Source organism: Musa acuminata, chromosome BXJ3-4, assembly GCF_036884655.1.
Source record: "Musa acuminata AAA Group cultivar baxijiao chromosome BXJ3-4, Cavendish_Baxijiao_AAA, whole genome shotgun sequence".
Taxonomy (NCBI): domain Eukaryota; kingdom Viridiplantae; phylum Streptophyta; class Magnoliopsida; order Zingiberales; family Musaceae; genus Musa; species Musa acuminata.
The window spans coordinates 7,126,921-7,145,615 of NC_088352.1; the positions used below are offsets into that span (position 1 = coordinate 7,126,921).

At 40.9% G+C, this 18,695-nt stretch overlaps 4 protein-coding genes and 1 long non-coding RNA gene across 13 annotated transcripts in view; 4 read left to right on the forward strand and 1 right to left on the reverse strand.

Annotated features, from left to right (window-relative positions):
- Positions 1 to 100: 100 nt before the first annotated feature.
- LOC103981018 (pentatricopeptide repeat-containing protein At3g02330, mitochondrial) lies at positions 101 to 3,725 on the reverse strand. Of its 2 annotated transcripts, none has more exons than XM_009397587.3 (2): positions 714 to 3,725; positions 101 to 503 (listed from the first exon to the last, which is right to left on the reverse strand). In XM_009397587.3, the coding sequence occupies exon 1, from the start codon at positions 3,697 to 3,699 to the stop codon at positions 1,042 to 1,044; it is 2,658 nt and encodes an 885-aa protein (XP_009395862.3). In that variant the 5' UTR covers positions 3,700 to 3,725; the 3' UTR covers positions 101 to 503; positions 714 to 1,041. The 2 variants fall into 2 exon arrangements, with proteins under 2 accessions (XP_009395862.3, XP_018681103.2); XM_018825558.2 differs by having other exon boundaries at positions 101 to 634.
- Positions 3,726 to 4,650: 925 nt separating this feature from the next.
- LOC135635319 (uncharacterized) lies at positions 4,651 to 6,807 on the forward strand. The gene is made up of 2 exons (XR_010495597.1): positions 4,651 to 4,807; positions 6,551 to 6,807. It is a non-coding gene; the product is annotated as an uncharacterized LOC135635319 (long non-coding RNA).
- A 1,586-nt stretch (positions 6,808 to 8,393) lies between these two features.
- On the forward strand, positions 8,394 to 9,936 carry LOC103981020 (uncharacterized). The gene is made up of 5 exons (XM_009397588.3): positions 8,394 to 8,586; positions 8,693 to 8,721; positions 8,798 to 8,909; positions 9,315 to 9,364; positions 9,509 to 9,936. The coding sequence occupies exons 1-5, from the start codon at positions 8,499 to 8,501 to the stop codon at positions 9,767 to 9,769; spliced, it is 540 nt and encodes a 179-aa protein (XP_009395863.3). The 5' UTR covers positions 8,394 to 8,498; the 3' UTR covers positions 9,770 to 9,936.
- Positions 9,937 to 10,911: 975 nt separating this feature from the next.
- On the forward strand, positions 10,912 to 13,609 carry LOC135582775 (nifU-like protein 3, chloroplastic). 2 transcript variants are annotated; one of them, XM_065146323.1, is made up of 4 exons: positions 10,912 to 11,224; positions 11,363 to 11,441; positions 11,531 to 11,811; positions 13,255 to 13,609. In XM_065146323.1, exons 1-4 carry the CDS (start codon positions 11,105 to 11,107, stop codon positions 13,444 to 13,446), a joined length of 672 nt encoding a protein of 223 aa, XP_065002395.1. In that variant the 5' UTR covers positions 10,912 to 11,104; the 3' UTR covers positions 13,447 to 13,609. The 2 variants fall into 2 exon arrangements, with proteins under 2 accessions (XP_065002395.1, XP_065002394.1); XM_065146322.1 differs by having other exon boundaries at positions 10,925 to 11,224; positions 11,522 to 11,811.
- Positions 13,610 to 14,608: 999 nt separating this feature from the next.
- Positions 14,609 to 18,695, forward strand: part of LOC103981023 (probable sarcosine oxidase) — a 28,848-nt gene continuing 24,761 nt past the window's right edge. For 5 of the 7 annotated variants that reach the window (XR_010495721.1, XR_010495720.1, XR_010495722.1 and 2 more), the window contains exon 1: positions 16,718 to 17,112. The gene's annotated coding sequence lies outside the window, so the exon portion shown is untranslated. Of the gene's footprint in view, positions 17,113 to 18,695 lie in introns of all 7 variants that reach the window. The other 2 variants (XR_010495719.1, XR_010495718.1) reach the window with 2 other exon arrangements.

The window sequence follows — 18,695 nt, forward strand, 5'->3', positions numbered from 1 at the left end:
TCATCTTGGTGAGTAAAGTTCTTAAGATTTCCTACTCGAACAATACAATCAGACAGTAACAATCAAACATTCAAGAGTGGAGTAGGTCGATGCTTCAACATCATTAAGCATTGAAGAAATGATGATTAAAAAAGGGACAGTATAGCTTGCATACAAAGCTAAATTGAAGATTTAAAACTAGAATTCTATTTCCGAAAGTTCAAATGTTTCTATCAAATTACACGCACATAATACAGTATCATCACTGCTGCCAGCATCTAAATCCTGACTGAGCTAACTCAACATGGCATCTCAAGAGTGCTTCGAGCCGATCACATGGTTTCATGCCACAATGCTTCTGATAAGGATGCAACAATCCCTCCTCCAGGGCCATTAGAAAACATGCAGATCCCGTACCACAGCTATCTGTTTTCATTCAAACTCGATCCAGGACAGACGAAATATCCGAGACTAATTTCAAAAGTCAAGCAATGCATTAGGAAACTCTGGAAGTATCCCTTGACCTGGCAAAAGCATTGAACCATCAAACAAAGATGGTATCAGATACAACAGCATGAGATTCATTCATCAGCTGAATTTCCGTACGACAGGAACCATCACCATGCTTGTTTCTCATACCATTGCGAATGATTCTCTGAATTTTGCAAGTAACTTTAGAACAAAATTTTAACACGAAACCAGCTGAATAGGGAAGAAAAGAGTTCAAATTATACCTTCAAAACAGAATCAGAAGTTCACGATGTTGCAACTCTCTAGGCAAGTAGATTGGTAAAGATGTCAGTTGGAGCTCAAAAGGAACTTGAGAACTTGGAGACAAAAACATTAAACCTCAAGTCTGTCATCTTTGATTTGACCCCCTTTATTTGAGTGACCCATCTTAACCAGGGACTGATGGCCTGTCAACCATTCAAAGAAACATATGACCAATTGGTATACACTTCCTAACCCATTTTTAGGCTGTTGCTTAAGAAAGAATAATTTAGAGCATCTATTTCCTTTTTGGTGCAAAAAAGCTTAATACATCGTTCTCGTTTGAGTGGCTCATCCATTACCCATTGCAAGATGTTCTTGCTGATCCTCTTCCTCATCCTCAATAAATGAATCCAGGTTAGGTGGACACTCTACCCACTTCATCTCAGCAACTAGTTCATCCAACCTTTCATATATCTCACTGCATCTAGGATGAGCCTTGTCTCCCACAAGAAAAGTGTGCAATTCATTCTTTATCTCTATCCAGCTGCAACCAGGTTCCTTTTTAAGCTTACTCTGCCTCATTAACCTTCTCATCTTTGACACCTCTCCCCATCTTCCAGCATCCGCATATATGTTTGATAGAAGAACACAAGAGGATGAATCCTCAGGATCCAACACCAGTAGGCTATTTGCCGCAACTTCTGCGACCTCCACATTCCCTTGAATCTTGCACACACTCAGAAGAGTTCTCCATATAACAGCATCAGCTTCAAATGGCATTTTATCAATGAGCTCCAAGGCTTCAATGATCCCTTTCGAGCGGCCTACTATATCCACCATGCAAGAATAGTGCTCTAATTGTGGCTCCAACTTGTAGTGATTGGTCATCAGATGAAAGTAGGACATGCCCTCATCAAACAAACCAACATGCCCACAGGCCCGAAGAACCGCTACAAATGTTGTATGGTTTGGTCTGACCTTTTCTAGTTGCATCCTCTCAAACATTCTCAGTGCATCTAGTCCAAGTCCATGATAAGCATATCCACATATCATGGCATTCCATGATACTAAATCGCGATTAAGCATCTTTTCAAATGTCAGCAGAGAGTCATTCATGTTTCCACACTTGGCATACATGTCAACAAGGGTGCTCGATATGAAGACATCCTTGTCTAAATCTAGCTTCATTATCTGAGCATGGATTTGCTTCCCTAGTTCAATTGTAGCTAGATCTGCACAAGTATCGAGAACAGTTGCATAAGTAAAATTATCAGGCTCTAGGCCGTTATCTAGCATCTGGGAGAAGAAGCTCTGTGCTTCCTCACTTTGTTTCTGGAGTGAGAACCCCGATATTATTGCATTTGCAGATACCAATGTCTGCTTATCTATTCTGTCATGGAGTTTCTGTGATTCTCCCATCATTCCACATTTACAGTACATGTCAACAAGAGCACTTCCCACAAAAGAATCCAAACTAAGCCCAGATTTGATCATCTTATTATGAACTTTAACTCCACAATCCAAAGATTGCAGTCCTGCACAAGCTTTGAGAACACTTCCGTAAGTGAACTCATCAGGTTCCAAGCCACAATGCAACATCTGATGAAAGTGCAACAATGTCTCTTCATATTGTCCATTCTGCTCGAATGCTGTAATAACTGCATTCCAAGATACTGAATCTCTCCAATCCATCTCCTTAAAAATATCACAAGCTTCTTCCAGAGCTTTACATTTTCCATACATATCCAAAACTGCATTTGCAACACAGACATCAGAAATAACTCCAGACTTTAGAGCCAAGCAATGAACTTGCAGACCCTGCAGATACCCTTTGACCTCTGCACAGGCACTCGGAACAGCAGATAAGCTGATCTCATCAAAGCCAACACCAGAGTGATTCATGAGTTTAAATAGCTCGATGGCCTCATGCCCTTGATCATTGCGCACAAATCCAACGATAATGGCATTCCAAGATTGCAGGGAGCGGGTTGGCAGCCATTGAAACACTCTCCTAGCATCATCCAAACTATCACCTTTTGCATACATATCCATAATGGCAGTTCCAACAATGACATCAGAACTATAATTGTTCTTGAAAGCATGCCCATGAAACTGTCTGCCTAATTTCACAGAGGATAATGCAGCACAGGATCTGAAAACACTTGCGTAAGCTGACTGACTCTGCCCAACACCAGCTCGTTGCATCTCTATGAACATTTCGAACCCCGTGGCATAATGTTCATTCTGAACACAACCTGCAATCACAGCACTCCAAGAAACCCAGTTCCTCTCTGGCATTTCACTGAACAAGCAAATTGACTCGTCCAGGCTTTTGCACTTGGCATACATGTCCACAAGAGCACTCCCGGTAACCACATCAAAATGCAAACCCATCTTAACGACCGCGCCATGAATCTGGATTCCCATGTTGAGTTCCTCCAATGCAGCGCAGGATTTGAGAATGACGGCGAACGTAGTTCGATCCGGATCGATCCCATTCCACAGCATCTGGATGAAGAGATTTATGGGCTCGTATAACCCCCCATTTTGCAAGCACCCGGACATCAGCGAATTCCACGAGATCACATCTCGTTCGGGCATTCTATCGAATAGGGACTTGGCGACATCCACCGACCCATTCCGCGCGTATCCGGCGATCATGGCGTTCCAAGAGACGGTATCCCTTTGGGGCATACGGACGAACACCTGATGAGCGTAGTCCAAGTTGGAGCATGTGATGTACATGTAGATCAAGCAGTTGGCGACGAAGGTGGTGGGGACAAAGCCGGAGACGAGCATTCGGGCATGGGCTTGGCCGCCGGTGTCGCCATCGTGGTGCTTGGAGCATTGCTGGAATACATGGTAGAAGGTCATCTTGGCGAGGGGACGTGGACCGAGGGGAGTGGTGGAGAAGGAAGCGACGTAGGCGAGGCATTTGAGGAGAGACCTTGGAGAGAGCGAGGAGCGCTTGGAGAGAAGGTGGGGATGGAAGGTAACGAAGGTCATCGGCAGTGGCGTACATGCTTTCTTCTCTTTTATGACTATCGCGGTTGACTTTTGGCCTGTTCCATGGTTGCAGTCAGCCAAGTCGCTTGGGTTGACCAAATGGTTGACCAAGATCGATGTAGTAAATCAAACAAAAATATTTTCTTAATAATTAATTAGTTTTTACATAAATTATAAGGTAAATAAAAAAAATCGTATAGCACTTTTTTTTTTAAATATGAGTTAACCCTTGACATTTATCTCGTCTATCATCGTCTTCGTCCCGTTGTGATTGACTTCATCTTGTCATTCCACCGTGACTACCTTTAGATCTTATCTTCATCTTGGAGGTAACAATGACTCATATAAAATCTCATCGCCTTTATTATCGTCATGTTCATCTACAAGGATTCTCTATGTATGCCCTAAGTTGCTATTGTCCTTTGTGTTAACTATCTTTCTCATCTCACTTTCAAGCACAAATGACAAGGAGAAAAGGGATAAGATAGCAGGAGGGGATAAAGTGGGGACTACGAGCTTCACGAACGACGATAAAACGAAAGCCATATCTCGCCCTCTCGCGTCATCCCATGTTGGCTTTATATATGCGAGGTTAGGCTTTACGTGAAAGAATCGTATAAACGTAGGTAAAAAATAATTTTATCTTTTAAAAAATAAAAAATACTCTAATAGATTACAATAAAAAGAGGCACTCCGTGCGGGAAAAAAAAAATAAAAACTTAGGTTTTTAAATTTTTTTTTGCCAAACCTTATATATTTATTTCTCTAAATATAAGGTTATATATACACTTAATATCGACTTACTTGGAGGGTTATGCACTCCATTAAAATATCCAAGCTTATATTTGAAAACCTCTAATTTATAATAATATTTTTTGTATTTTTTATTACTATTACTAAAATATTAATAATAGATATCTTTTTAACGCCAGCAAGGGTCCACGTGGGATCTCTTCCGACTCGGGAGGACGTAAAAGGGGATTTCGGAGACGACCGATCGGAGGAGGCGATGGCGGAGGAGAAGGGGAAGACGGGGAGAGACGAACTCGCACAGTCGTTAGAGGATGTCTTCATTAACGTCTCCACCATGATCAAGAGCGAGCTTCAGGTCCCCTGCTTAGTAGTCTATTCGATTCCTTTCCACGACGTCACATGTGTTTGTCTGGTTACAGAATCAGCCTGTTTTGAATCAATTTTATCCTAAATCGTCGGATTGTTGTGTGTTACTTCCATAAATTTTGAATTTTCCTTGCGATTTAGTAGTTTGGGAATCTGGTTTACCCTGACAGAAGGATGTTCTGCGTGTTGTTGTGTTCGACTGTTGCGAATTCATGTGCATAAATGTCCTAGTTTCATTTCTATCTTCCATTCATGTAGAGCATACTTTTAAAGATTACAGAAGAGAGACTGACTGCATTGAGTGCAAGATGGAGGTAACACTTCCTGGGAATAACATAGGAAACATCATATGAGATCATTTTGGTATTGGCAATAAACACAATGTAGTGCATCAAAAGTTTTGTCCACTAACTCGACAAAACAGGATTCGGAGGAGGAAATGACCCTTTGTGGAGTTGATTTCTGGGACAGGATTAATTTAGACACGAATAGTTAGGATTTGAAGGACTTTTAAGGCTCCACTTCTTTGTAGCTATTAGATCTAAAGACATGATTCAAGTATGTTGTCCATTGCATTTGTGAATGCAAAAGAATCGATGAGTAAAATGCTTTTGTCAATATTGGCACTTATCTGTGCCCGTGATGCCCGGGTAGCATCAAGTGGTATGACAATCATGTTAGGTTAATTGATGCCTTTTTATGAGGGAAAAACCCCTATCTTTTCACAGCAATGCAGAATTGACCAAGAAGGTACTGCTCATGTATGTACTTGAAATATGGTTCTAACATTAACGATATTGGAATGCCAAGTATGGAGAAATATTTCATCTTTTTTGGTTACACATCTGTTCCGGACTGATTCCTTAACCAGCAGGCTTAGAATGGGAAATTCTTGAAGAATATCCTGATAGATAATTGTTTGGTGCTGGAGAAATAGGTTCTTTTCCAGCTATATTTCATTAGGGTATACATACATAGGAAGTGCCTGTAAGATGCTTACTGTATTATGATATATAAGAAACATGCAGCAGACTTTTGAAAGAAAGTAAATGTTATTATACTTTTCATTACAGTTTGCATAAGTGCTATTCTCATGTTCGTGTAGTACACATAGCAGCATTTTGTTAATGATGCACCCTAAGAGGCATGCATTTGCAAAGTGAGATGACATGCTAGACATCTTGAATTTGTGCATTTCTTTTATCCACCGAAAAAAGGAAAAAACTTGCACACCTGACTCATGATGAATTTGATTTCATTTATAAATCATGTTCCCTTATGAACAATTATGTGTAGCTTCAATATAGGATAATACAGAAAGGAATCAACTAAAATTGTATGAGCATGTTCAAAGAAAATATATAGCTTTTGTAGGTAGACAAAATGAGTTTCTTAAGATTAGCAATGCGAGGAAAGATAGATGGAGACCTGAAAAAGTTTAAACAAGAATACTTTGAATGTTCTTAACTTTACACAAATCTCAATAACTGATCCTAAATAGTTAGGATGTAATTGTTTGCTGTTGTTGTACTATGATGATTATTTCAGTGTAATTAATCAACATATATCTAATTACTTTACTGATAGTATTAGAATTATATGCTTACGTAGATCTATGTGCTAAGTGATGCAAGCCGAAGCCATCCCAGTGCCCTATTTCTGCTTAATGCTTGCCATCTGAGTTTTTCTCTTTTGTTCTTCTCTCATTGTGATGGGGATTTTCCTGTTTCAGGGTACAAATAATCAACTCTTGCTTCTGGAGACAATGAACCAGAGAGTAGCTGAGGAATACGATGGCTACGGAGATGTTGCATCCGGTTTAAGACTCTTGAGTACGCCCAGCAAATTGAGAAGATAGACCAGCAGGTTACTGAGTTTGAGGCTGTTGTATCGAATATCGATGCTTGATAAATATGTTTCTTTGTTGGAAAACAAACTGCAATCTGCATTACTTCATGATATAAAGAAACTACAATCTGCATCTCTTCATGATATGCCTACTTGAGACTTGGATTTGCAAATTTAAGTATTTGTTTTGTAATTTGGGTTTGGCTGAGTCTTGATTGACAAATATTGTTTGTGTTCATCCTTGTGCATTATTTTGGGTCCTCAGCTTTGTGCTCATCTATGCAGTGATCGAAACATAATCATGCATATAAAATCTTAGACCTCATCACATTATCATCATTCCCAACCCCTCCAGCGGTAGAAGTCACTGCTTTCGGTAGCCTGTTCTGTTTCAGAGTTCTGTGGGCAGTGAGATATGATGGTTCAAACAAGGAACAAGAAACGAGCAAGCACATCACCATGGAAGCTAGAGGTGAAAGAAAGTGCAGCCCAAGCATGCTCCAGTCCCCGATCTATTTCCTCCCAAGTCGCATCAGGACTTGTACGGACCGCTGTGGAGAACCGTGCTGCAGCTCCTGCACCAAGAAACAATGGCGGTCCCTCTTCCTTGGTAGAACGTACCGCCACATGCCCTCCACTGAGACTTCTCTCACCCACCATCGATGACCGCCCCCGATAAAGAAGGTCGAGTTCGATGGGTGGCGCGACCTCGTGTTTCAGGCCACCTCCATCTCCCCCCTCTTTCTTCGTAGCAGCCTGTCTGATGGTGAACCCACGAACCCTGTGATCGATTTCTGATCTTGCCATCGTGGGTGCTGCAGTCACTTGCCCACTTTCTGCACCTTCAAACTTCTTCTCCGAGCAGAAGGGACACAGCAGTGTCCATGCATGCATCCATGGCACACATACATGAGGATCACATAGTTTGGTCAACAGACCTTTGCCGTGGAGTGATGAAATCAAGAACAACAACTTCATCGAAGGTAGCATGAGACTGGTGACTCCCAAATGGCCTTTCAGTCTACAACTCACTCCAAGAAAACTTCCTGTAGATCTGCTTAGATGCATTCTAAACTTCATTAATCCTATGGGCTGCGACCAGCACAGAAAACTCCCACTCCTCACTGACACTGTAACATATTTAGGGAACTTGTTTCACATATTTAAGATGATCCCTAACTGGATGTGGAGAGCATACATATCTCTAATCTCAAGAATTCTTTCAAGATTTGATGCTTATAAATCGTAATAAGAAATATCCATGCCTCTGTCTTCTTCCCTCTCAAACCTTGGTGCAGAAGCTTAAGACTGTCTTCCACTACTGTCGAAAGAATCTCAACACCTCCAGTCACACTCGAAGGAGATCAGCAGCAAAAGCTTTAGGAAAAAGGAAAGCGTTGGACCATGATCTGGATTGGTGCTCATTTTGGGACCAGGATCTTATCATGGCATAAATTAGTACACCAAGATCCTTGGGTTTGTTTGGTTGGCAAAACCACTGCTGCCAAAGCTTGATTACCTGCGTCGATGCATGCATGGCGGCAGACAGACACCAAACACCTGTGTCTTCCACCCTACTCGACTCTAAAGATTCGAGCACCTCTGTCTTTTCTTCTCTGATCACAAGAACAAGCTTTGAGTCCTTCCAAGTACACCAGTAAACGAGATGAATAAAAGCAAGAGGCCATCTCACAAGTGACTGCAATGGACATGTTGGAACCCTATCTTTGACCTATCAGTTAAGTATAATCCTTACTTATAAAGCCTAACCTGTGAATTGTTTTCTCCTCCCTTTCTGTTTGCATGACAGATATTCTGGTCTGGAAAAAGTCATGGTGCACTTGAGGTCTACAAGAGCTGCCATTGTGCTTTTGCTGTCTCTGATTGCTTTGGAGGACTATGCTGCCCTTGCTCGAAGAGGTTGATACTTATCCTCTCTGTGGTTTAGACATATATATATATATATATATATATATATATGCCTGTAGTAGCGCTCATCTTTCGACACTCAATTCCTCCATTGCAGATATTGCAGCTTATGGCAAGAGTTATGAGGTAGACACCATTTGCACCTTGTAACGAGCATTCTTTTTCTTTATGGAGCTGCTTTAAGAGTTGACAATGTTACCAGGAACTTGGTGGCGAAACCACAACTATTGTTGGTACCAGTAGAAAGAAATGGCTCAGAGGAAGAATGATGGTGGTGGAGGAGGTGAAGGCAGCAAGAAGCACAGCAAACACAGGTGTAGATCACCTCGTTAGTCAATGTGGGAATGGAGGAGATGGGATCATGAGATCAGGGTGTGGCTTGAAACATCGATCTCGCCCTGTTAGGGTTCACTATGCTGGTCTTGTGCCTTTCAGTTCTGATTACAGTGCACCAAGGAAACACCCTCCAAAGAACAACTGAGGCAAAGGCTTTTAAGCCATTTAAATCTCTATCATCTATAGCTGTTAAGTGATAAGAGGGAGACACAGTTTGTATGCTGCATGTCTGATGTTTAATGGATCTACAAATTCCATATGAGATTACTCTACATGTTCTGCGTGATTCAAAACATAGGTTTCAATCTGAGACAGCCAGCATGATTGACCTTGCGGAAAAGTAGACATTATTCCACTTGAACACTTGTTTTTTCTCTGTGCAGGGAATGCAAAGACCTCCTCGAGTGAATCACTCGAATCATCAATCACAGAGGTACATGTTCATGCCTTGCTGAACCTGTTCAGATTGGTGATTAGTTTGCAGAAATTTCAATGTCTCACCAACACAAACCATTGGGTTTGTCGTTTCATTGTTCTCATAAGAAGCTCATAGCTTGTTGCCTTCTGTATGTCTCAGGAAACCAGCATCGATGTCACCCCCAACTGCAAAAATGAAGCAAGTGATTCACAGGGCAAACCCAAAGCATTCGAGGCCTCATCTGGCCATGCAAGCTTGGGTTCTTCAGCAGGATCAAAGCTTTCTGCTCCCACTTGGCCACATGATTCATTTCAGAGCACTCGGAAACAAAACCTCCGAGAGGCCACTACTGAAATCTTCAAGATGCTGAACAGGGACTCCCATAACAGGCCGCGCCGCCATCCACCAGTACACAATTAGAGCATTTGGATGTGAAATGTTTGCTAGTTTTGCATGGGAAATCTTCATATCTGTCATGCTTTTAGATCATAATTTAAGGTGCTGTGTTAGTCTGTAATGGCTTAGTTTACTGTTGCTTCAGTCTATTATATGTTAAACCTTCACCGAAATCTAATTATCCTAAAATGATGGGCTCCATTTCTGCACTATAATATCAACAATGGATTTTATGATCTGGTTGCAACATTCATTCATGCATCATCAATGCATTGTCCTTTACCTATCAATGCACAAACTAGCTACAATCTTAGAAGAAATTTTGTACATTTTTCTGATAAATGATACAAAGAAAAGAGGAGAGATTGAGAGGTGGGATTTTATCTATAATTTTCTCAAATTAATTCTCTTTTTTACACTTTATGTGAGAACAGAGACTAGCAGATACTTTAACATTACGTGACCGATGCCTTAATACCATACAATATATCTTAGAGCTACCTATTCAACACATATATGATATCATGGGTATATATAACCAATATGTAGCCAACATTATTGAAGATGATATCACGATGACTTATAGTCAAATGGATCGTATTATTATTATGTTCTGAATTCAGTGAACTATAATATCACGATCATAATTAATCTTGAAAGCAATACACAATTGCTCCTATATCAATCGCGAGAGTAACAACTTTAGAAGTTCACTACATAACTATATAACTTGAGAATTTATTTTGAATTATTTAAACCCTTGAGATTAACTTAACCATCAAAAAGGTATTTATTTAGAATATTATAAATATAATTTTATAATATTCGATACTCATATAATTAGATGAGTTAATATTTAACAGAGATTACAGTCGGAAAAAGATTTTGATTGATTTCTAATCAACATTTAGTTCTCAAAAACTAACTTAAAATTTTTAATTTATTTAATGTCATGCACTTATTTAATTTTTCATATATATAAATTTTATAAAAAAATATATTCAATATAATTTTTTTTTTATTTTTATATATTTTAAATATAAAATAAAAATAAATCAAAATTATTGTTTGACAACGAAGTGTATAAAAGGATGGTGGGAATCCAGCAAGAAAAGGAAACATGCATGTTGGTACAACCGTGAGCAGGTTTACGTGGCCATATCCAGTCCCCCGGTCAGAAGAGGCATTCTATCCACAAAAGCAAGCTAGATTTTGAGATCTACCGGAGAGTTCTGAGAAACCCCACCTCACCCTCTCCAAACCGTCTGCCATGGGTACTCCCAAACAGTGATCAGAAGAGGAGGAAGAGGAGGAGGAAGAGGAAGTGGAAGTGGAAGAAGTAGTAATTAGAAGATTTAGATGGGGATGCTCTATGCCCATCCTCAAGGCTTTGGCTCAGTAGCAAAGGCTGCAGCAGCAGTCAGACCATTCACCTCCTCATCTGAACTCCTATCAACTTCCCAGTTATCCTTCTGTAAGGTACTGATCTCATATAGCTGCAATTCCCTTTATGTCGTAAAGTGCTTTCTTCCAGGCTTCTACTTGTACTTGAACGAAAGCAGAAATACGCTTGTCAGTAATCTTTCTCTGAATTCGCCATTGCTGTCATCAAGACAGAGTTCCTTCTGCAGAGGACAACTGGATTCACGCCGTTCCTTCCGATTGGTTTCGGTTCGTGGAAGGAGACGCCGAGCAGGTAACGTTGTAATTTGAGCATGATGCACATATGTTGTTTGCGGATATGGCTTAGTGGTGGCTCTTGACATCATGTGGTAGTTAAGCCAGTCTGTGTTCTGCCATTGACCGAGGAGAACGTCGAGCTGGTTTTGGATGAGGTGAGGCCGAGTTTAATGGCCGATGGAGGGAATGTGGCCCTGCATGAGATCGATGGCCTTGTCGTGGTGTTGAAGCTGCAAGGGGCATGCGGTTCATGCCCAAGCTCAACGATGACATTGAAGATGGGGATAGAGACACGGCTGAGGGATAAAATCCCAGAGATTGAAGCAGTCGAGCAGATCCTAGATACTGAGACTGGACTAGAGCTCAATGAGGAGAATGTTGAGAAGGTAACATGATCCTTCTGGCCTAATGCCTTAGAATATGGCACTCACCATTTTTTTCCTGCAAGGTTGATACATTTTAACGGATTCTACTTGCTAATACGATCACCCATTCACTCCTCAATGTATAGATTATACGGTATCTACGATGCTTTCTATCTTTACTGTATCAAAAAGTTTGATGCTTCAGAATTATTTAAATGCATAGGCAAGTTAACAAGAAACATCTTTTTTACAGTATCAGTGGATATATGTGATGTCTGATTTATCAATAAACTTGCCATTTTCATCCGAGGAGATAATAATGAGTGCATTTATTTGTTGAGACACATCTACCAAACAACTCAAGAGTAACAGTGTTCCTTTTCTCTCTTTTTTTTTTTACCGACAGTTTTCCTCTCTGAATTCATAACCAAACTTAATCTTGTTCTTAGCTTCCTGTAGTGTAAATAATACACACCTCAACATGTTAAGCTTTTAAGATATCATTATGTATGATATCTCAGTTAATCTAATTTCCATGAGATATATAATGACCTTAATTATCCAAATAACTACTGAAAAGGGCATTGCATTAGTGGATCCTGAAACATCTGAAATGAAGACAGCAGCATTGTCACACTTCAGTAAAACAACTTGATGACTTCTGAGAACAGTCAATAATTGATGGATCGTGTGTTGCAAAGCTCATTGAGATTGCCTTCTTGATAATCTATGGATGTTCAATCCATAATACTGCTTGAACATTTTGGCTGTCATCACTGCAGATTCAATCCTTCACCAAGTATATTATCTTGAAAATATTATGCTCAACATATTTGTCCATGACCTATTGTAACTTCAGGTTCTAGCTTTGCATGAATTGTTCAAATGGAAATATGACCTTTTAGAAACAATAAGTAGTGTAGTTAGTGATGTTGAAACCACAGTTGCACATTTTCTTACTTCGTTCAGCACACGCTTCTTGGGCCATGATAGCGCATGAGAAATTCATTGATTGGTATGTAACAGAGTACGTCGATATAGAATTTATAACTGGGGCAAGTGTGCTACTAAAATTCTCTGGCACGATTTGGTAAAACCTAGGTCCAATGGACAATTTGGCTTGATGTGGTTTATCTACGGGACCTTGAGGAATATTGGTTACAATAAATTAATCAATAATGAATAGGATGATGGATATGTTCCTATTCTTAAACTTCAGTGATTTCTACCTCCACTTTGACAAATTTTGCAGTTCAATTCTCAAAAATGATTATCAAGTTTATAGTTAATATCTAGCTGTCCCTAGTAGAAACCGACAATTTGACAGCAACTGGAAGTCACTCAGAACTTTTGAAGATTTTTACTGTGGCTCCAGTGAGCTAATTGTCTTCCATGATTAAAAGAATTAAGTAAAGACACCAATTACCTGATGAAAAACTGATGCAATTCCATTTGATCTTTCAGGTTCTTGCAGAGATAAGACCATATCTTGCTGGCACTGGCGGTGGCTTGCTGGAGCTTGTTCAAATTAATGACTTCATCGTAAAAGTTCGATTAAGTGGACCTGCAGCTGGGGTAATGACAGTCCGCGTAGCTCTAACGCAGAAATTAAGAGAAAAAATAGCTTCAATTGCAGCTGTTCAGCTAATTGATTAGTCCAAACTAATAAAGCAGCCTCACTCTCTCACTTTAGAGTGATCGATCAACCACATGCTCGTAAGCCTCGACACATGATCTGTAAGGGATACTTTTTACTCAAATCATGCAACCCTTCAATAGTGGAAGTTGTGCAAGTTTCTACATAGCAAACATTTTTCTATCTGCATGAGTATGAATTTTAGGGCATGTGAACCATTTTTCTGGTAAATAAACTGGTCTTTGATCACTTAACATGAAATAGCAACTTCATCCCAAGGTCCATGCCTGAAATTTTGCAATTCCGACAGATCAAGAACATGCTATAAGTTTAACAGTTTTAATGTGATATCGGCTGTAGTCGTAAATTAGAAGTGATTCAAAATTTGAGTTAGTTTATAGGACTAGATGAGCATATAGTAGATGAATTAGTTCATAATGGAATTTATGTTTTAATTTGTGAATATTATATTCGTCATTATTTCTAGTTTTGATATATATGTACATTCTTAAATATTAACATTATATACCGAAGGTGACTTCAAAAGAAGAATATGCACAAAGAATGCAAGACATATATTGATATGCTCTTTAAAGCTATTTTTGCTAAGATTTTTTATGTGACTTTTATTTGGATCTTTTGTTTCGTTGCAATTTAATTTCAATGAAATCAAGAAATCAAACATTCATTGACTTGTGACTCGTGACTCGTGAAGTCAAACCTATTGCACCTTCTTTTGCTTCTCAACTCATGCAGCACACGACGAGGCGTTGACTTCGTCTCCGACAAGAAGCTCCCGGCTCTCCGTTGACTTTGTTTTGGCTTTCAAGGTCAAACGCCTACGGTTGCTCTCCAATCCGAAACGTAGATCATCCCACCGCCAAAAGCACCACCTCCATGTCACTGCAACTCACTGGTAACGAGTCCAACGCAACTCAATCGAGCTCACGCCCAATCCTACAACATTGCTTCTTACACTAATCGTAACTCAGCCCACAAGACGAATCAATAGTTGTTCTTACCCACGCACCCACCACCCATATTTTCACTGGAGCCCACAGTATTCCCAATCAAAGCCGAGTATATACGCGCGTTCCGAGAGTAACGGTAATTAGTACTGTCCTAAAATCTAATAAACCAAATAATACGCGTGTTTTAGTCCAAATATATATTAAAAATCAATTAAAAAAGGTGAAGAAAAAAAGAGCTGCGAGAGAGAGAGAGAGGTGAGTCAGAGAACGAAAAGACGACTGTTTCTGCTCGATCTAATCCCGACTCAGCGCGAAGTGGAGAGAGAAGGGGTGGAGGAGGAGGAGGAAGAAGAAGAAGAGGGGGAAGCGCGAAGCAAAGAGAAGAAGCGCTCAAACAACCGAGGGAGAGAACAATCGGAGCTCCGCTCGCCGCCGGCGAAGGCGCCTCGGAGTAGAATCGAGGCGGTGGATCCGGCTGCTGCGAGTTTGCGGTGAGGTCATCTCGAATCCCCCCTCCCCTCTTCTTCTGCATGCGTTCTCGTTCCCCCCCAGGATTGGGTTCTCTTTCCTATTCGTGTTATCCGTCTTTCTCTGCTTCTCTCGCCTTGATCCGCCCGCGGAGGCAATTGAGGCCCACTTCGCTTAATTGTGGGTTCTCCGATCGCGGACCGGGGAGCAGATCGTCGCCTGCTTCTTTGGTGCGGTTCCGGGTTGCAATGAGAGCTTCCCGAGCTGGCCGCTGCTAAATGGGACTTGATTCTGGTTGTTTCTCGGATTTTAGGGTTTTCGATCTCTGTGTGAGAAAATTCCGGTTTCAGGTTTCCATCTCTGTGGGCACAGATTCCTGATCTTGTGTTGCTTGTGGGGTTCTTCTGTGGAAGATAAGATTTCTGCCTGCATTGGTGTCTCTGAGGGGGGAATCGTGCATAGCTTGCTCTCTCTGTAAGAGAAGGTGCAAACGCTGATATTGGCTAAAACCCAGAGATATAATAGGAGTGGAGGAAGCTCTTATAATCGTTTGCTTTCATGGTGATTTATATGGCTACTGTTTGTTGAGAGTTGCCGCCGCCACCGATGCTGCAGCGGCAACCATCGCTGCCACCACCGATGTTGCAGCCACAGCCACCGGTGACGAAGCATTCCCGTACCCACCTTAGTGACTTAAAATCACAGATAGCAAAGCGGCTGGGCCATGAGCGAGCAAATAACTACTTCAGCTATCTGAATGGTTTACTGTCACAGAAGCTAAGCAACCGTGAGTTCAACAAGCTTTGCATTTTGACACTCGGTCATGAGAATCTTCCCTTGCACAATCAGCTGATCCGGTCGATCCTTCAAAATGCCTGTCAAGAAAAGGCTCCTCCAGTCAATTATGGCAAATTTGCACAAACGTCAACTGTTATTATGTCAAAGACATCTCCTCAAGTAGATGATGGACTTGATTTTTCACAAGCCCGGACACAGTCAGGAAATTGGTCCAATGGGGATATCTTGCCACGGTCACCGTGCAAGTTTAAGAGTGGTATTGATAATCACAGTATCTATGACCACCCTGGTCCTCTTCGACCAAATGGGAAGGTGGAGGTTGGTTTCCGTGAGAATGGTGTCATGAACTCATGTAATTTGAAGAGACCATTGCAGCGACAGCAGGATGGACCTTGCAAGCTGCCAACAAAGAGAACAAGGATCGAGGAACCATCACTGCATGACCAGGGCTCTGTACATAACAAGGTTCTTTCTGAAGCAGTTCTCCTAGAACATGTGGAGGATGTGGACTGTAAGGGTAGTTTAGACTCCCATAGACATCCGCTTCGGGCTCCACTTGGAATTCCTTTCTCTTTGACGAGCATTGGCAAGGCAAGAAGGACACTTCTCTCTGCTGGTACCAGTATCAACGATGGCTTTTGCAGGAATTATGATTGTAGCGAACTGTACCATACTGAGGTATTGAAGAAACGAATGGATAAAATGGCTCAAGCACAGGGCTTAGAAGGAGTAACAATGGACTGTGCCAACTTGCTGAACAATGGGTTAGATGCTTATTTGAAGAGGTTGATTAAATCATGCGTTGATCTAGTAGGAGCAGGAACAGAGCATGTATCAACAAAACGGGCAGTTCCCAGTCTTCTGCCTTATGCAAAGCCCATTAATGGTGTTTGGGCAAGAAGTAACATCCAAAGGCAAGGTAGTGTTGGACCTTTGATAGGCACACATATGTTACATTTGAAGGATTTTAGGGTAGCAATGGAGCTAAATCCACAGCAACTTGGGGGCGATTGGTCCTTGCTTCTTGAAAAAATATGCATTGACTCGTTTGAGGAATAGGAAAAAATCCGAAGAATCTGGCTTGCAGAAATCATAGCACTTGGACGGGCTTAACTTTTAAGGACTGGTCTATTTTGGATTTCAATGGGCAGATTCAAGATCCTCAGCTAAAAGATACACTTTGTGGGTTTCTTTTAGTATCCACAGAGAAGAATTCTGTTAAGTTCCTGCTACGGAACACCTCAAACATTAACAAATAATAAATGTGAGCTTGTCCAAAGGAAGAAACTCTTCTTGTTTGGCCCATTATTGTAGGTTAGCATTCCTGATGAGGCATCTCCTTCACAGCATCACCATCTGAGGTGTCAAGCTTTTATATAAGTGACATCATGGAAGACTTAAAGGAAATTCTGCAGGAAATTTTTTCTGTATCTTATACAATCATCATCTGTAAGTTTACAAGTTCCAATCAGTGTATTACCGATTGCTAAATTTTCTGCAGAGTTTGAATTATCAATTTGTTGATCTGTTTTAATTTTGTATTTGATTTATAATTATTTTGTCCTACATATCTGGAACACTTTTCTGTATTTTTGAGGTTCCGATTCCTTTTATGCTTATCACTTGTGGTGATCATTTGGTGGGAGATGTCCAGTATTTATTGAACATTTGACCATTTAAGCTTCTCTTGCCTCTTTAATTGTATTTCATTCCTTGCGATCTTTCCAATTCTATGTAAATTGTGACATGTCACCAAATTGAGTTGAAATCTAAAGGTTGACAAATTCGTTTCATATTTTTGCTATTCTTATGGAATAGCAGGTAGAGTTTTTCTAACTTTCAAGCAAATTATTTTAAAGAAGATATGATGATGGGAGCTTTTCTTGTTCTCTTTTCATTGTATTTCATTCCTTGTAATCTTTCCAAATGACGTGAATTGTGACATGGCACCAAACTAAGTTTGTAATCTAAAGTTTGACAAATCTGTTTCATATTCTGCTACCCTCATGGAATAGTAAGTAGAGATTGAAAAACTTTCAAGCAAGTTACTATAGGGCAAGCAACTAATTTTACCTTCATAGTGATAAATTGGATGAGCACAATGGAAGTTGTTTCCAAGAGCACCTAGATGGAAGTGTTGGGAAATCATAGGGGGCGACATCATATGCGCAGCGGAAGAACAAGAAAACAAAAATCCCCGATTCCCAAAAAGATGTTCATCGTCGTGCGAAGATTGGTGCGCAAAATCCGCAAAAAACACAAAACTGCGTATAGAGATTGTGTTACCTAGGGAGATCGTATATCCCTGTTTCCTTGCAGATCCTTAGGAGAGGGTGAAGGAGGTCAAGCGTCCTCCTCTCTAGCGGTGATCCACACAGCAGGGTTGCGACGACGCTCCTCAAAACTCCAGGCCTACTCTGAGGTGGAGAGGGAGAGGAGAATAGGAAGGGCAAGCAAAGACTCTAGCCTATGAGGCTGTGAATCCCTCCTATTTATAGAGATCCCGTGTCAAAACCCTAATGGGTCCTTTCCCTAGTGGGTATTGGATCTGCATCCAATAAGACAAGGGCTCCGTCGGATATCTCATATCCGAACCTCTACTCATCGCAATGCCTACCATATGTGTGTGACCCTCTAGGCCCAATATCGAGCTGGCCGTGAGTCATACCTGTCAGAACTCCTTCTAACTCAGTGAATTATTATCTCTGTAATAATTCACTCGACTCATCGACTACGGAAGTACTAGGCCACTACGCCGTAGTCCCCAGACGATACAGGGGAATCCAATCCATTGGACCTGTCTGTCCTCAGTTACCATGTACCTATAGTCCCTCATCCATCTAATATCCCAGAGACCGTATATCGAGCATGGTGCTGTCAGACCCATACAGTTTCTACTCGAGTCTCGCTCTAATCGGATTCTCCCGGAGAACTCTTTCTCTCTCAACCCGAATGACCCTGGCCAGGGATTTGTCTGAGCAAGAACACATGGGATATTCCTCTCATTATGCCGAGAGTGGATGATCCTCTAT

Coding starts and splice junctions, on each gene's coding strand:
- LOC103981018 (XM_009397587.3), bottom strand. CDS start 3,699: ATGACCTTCGTTACCTTCCATCCCCACCTTCTCTCCAAGCGCTCCTCG.
- LOC103981020 (XM_009397588.3), top strand. CDS start 8,499: ATGGTGCACTTGAGGTCTACAAGAGCTGCCATTGTGCTTTTGCTGTCT. Junction 8,722..8,797: donor CTTATGGCAAGAGTTATGAG/GTAGACACCATT, acceptor CAATGTTACCAG/GAACTTGGTGGCGAAACCAC. Junction 9,365..9,508: donor TCGAATCATCAATCACAGAG/GTACATGTTCAT, acceptor TGTATGTCTCAG/GAAACCAGCATCGATGTCAC.
- LOC135582775 (XM_065146322.1), top strand. CDS start 11,105: ATGGGGATGCTCTATGCCCATCCTCAAGGCTTTGGCTCAGTAGCAAAG. Junction 11,225..11,362: donor CCCAGTTATCCTTCTGTAAG/GTACTGATCTCA, acceptor TCATCAAGACAG/AGTTCCTTCTGCAGAGGACA. Junction 11,442..11,521: donor TGGAAGGAGACGCCGAGCAG/GTAACGTTGTAA, acceptor ATCATGTGGTAG/TTAAGCCAGTCTGTGTTCTG.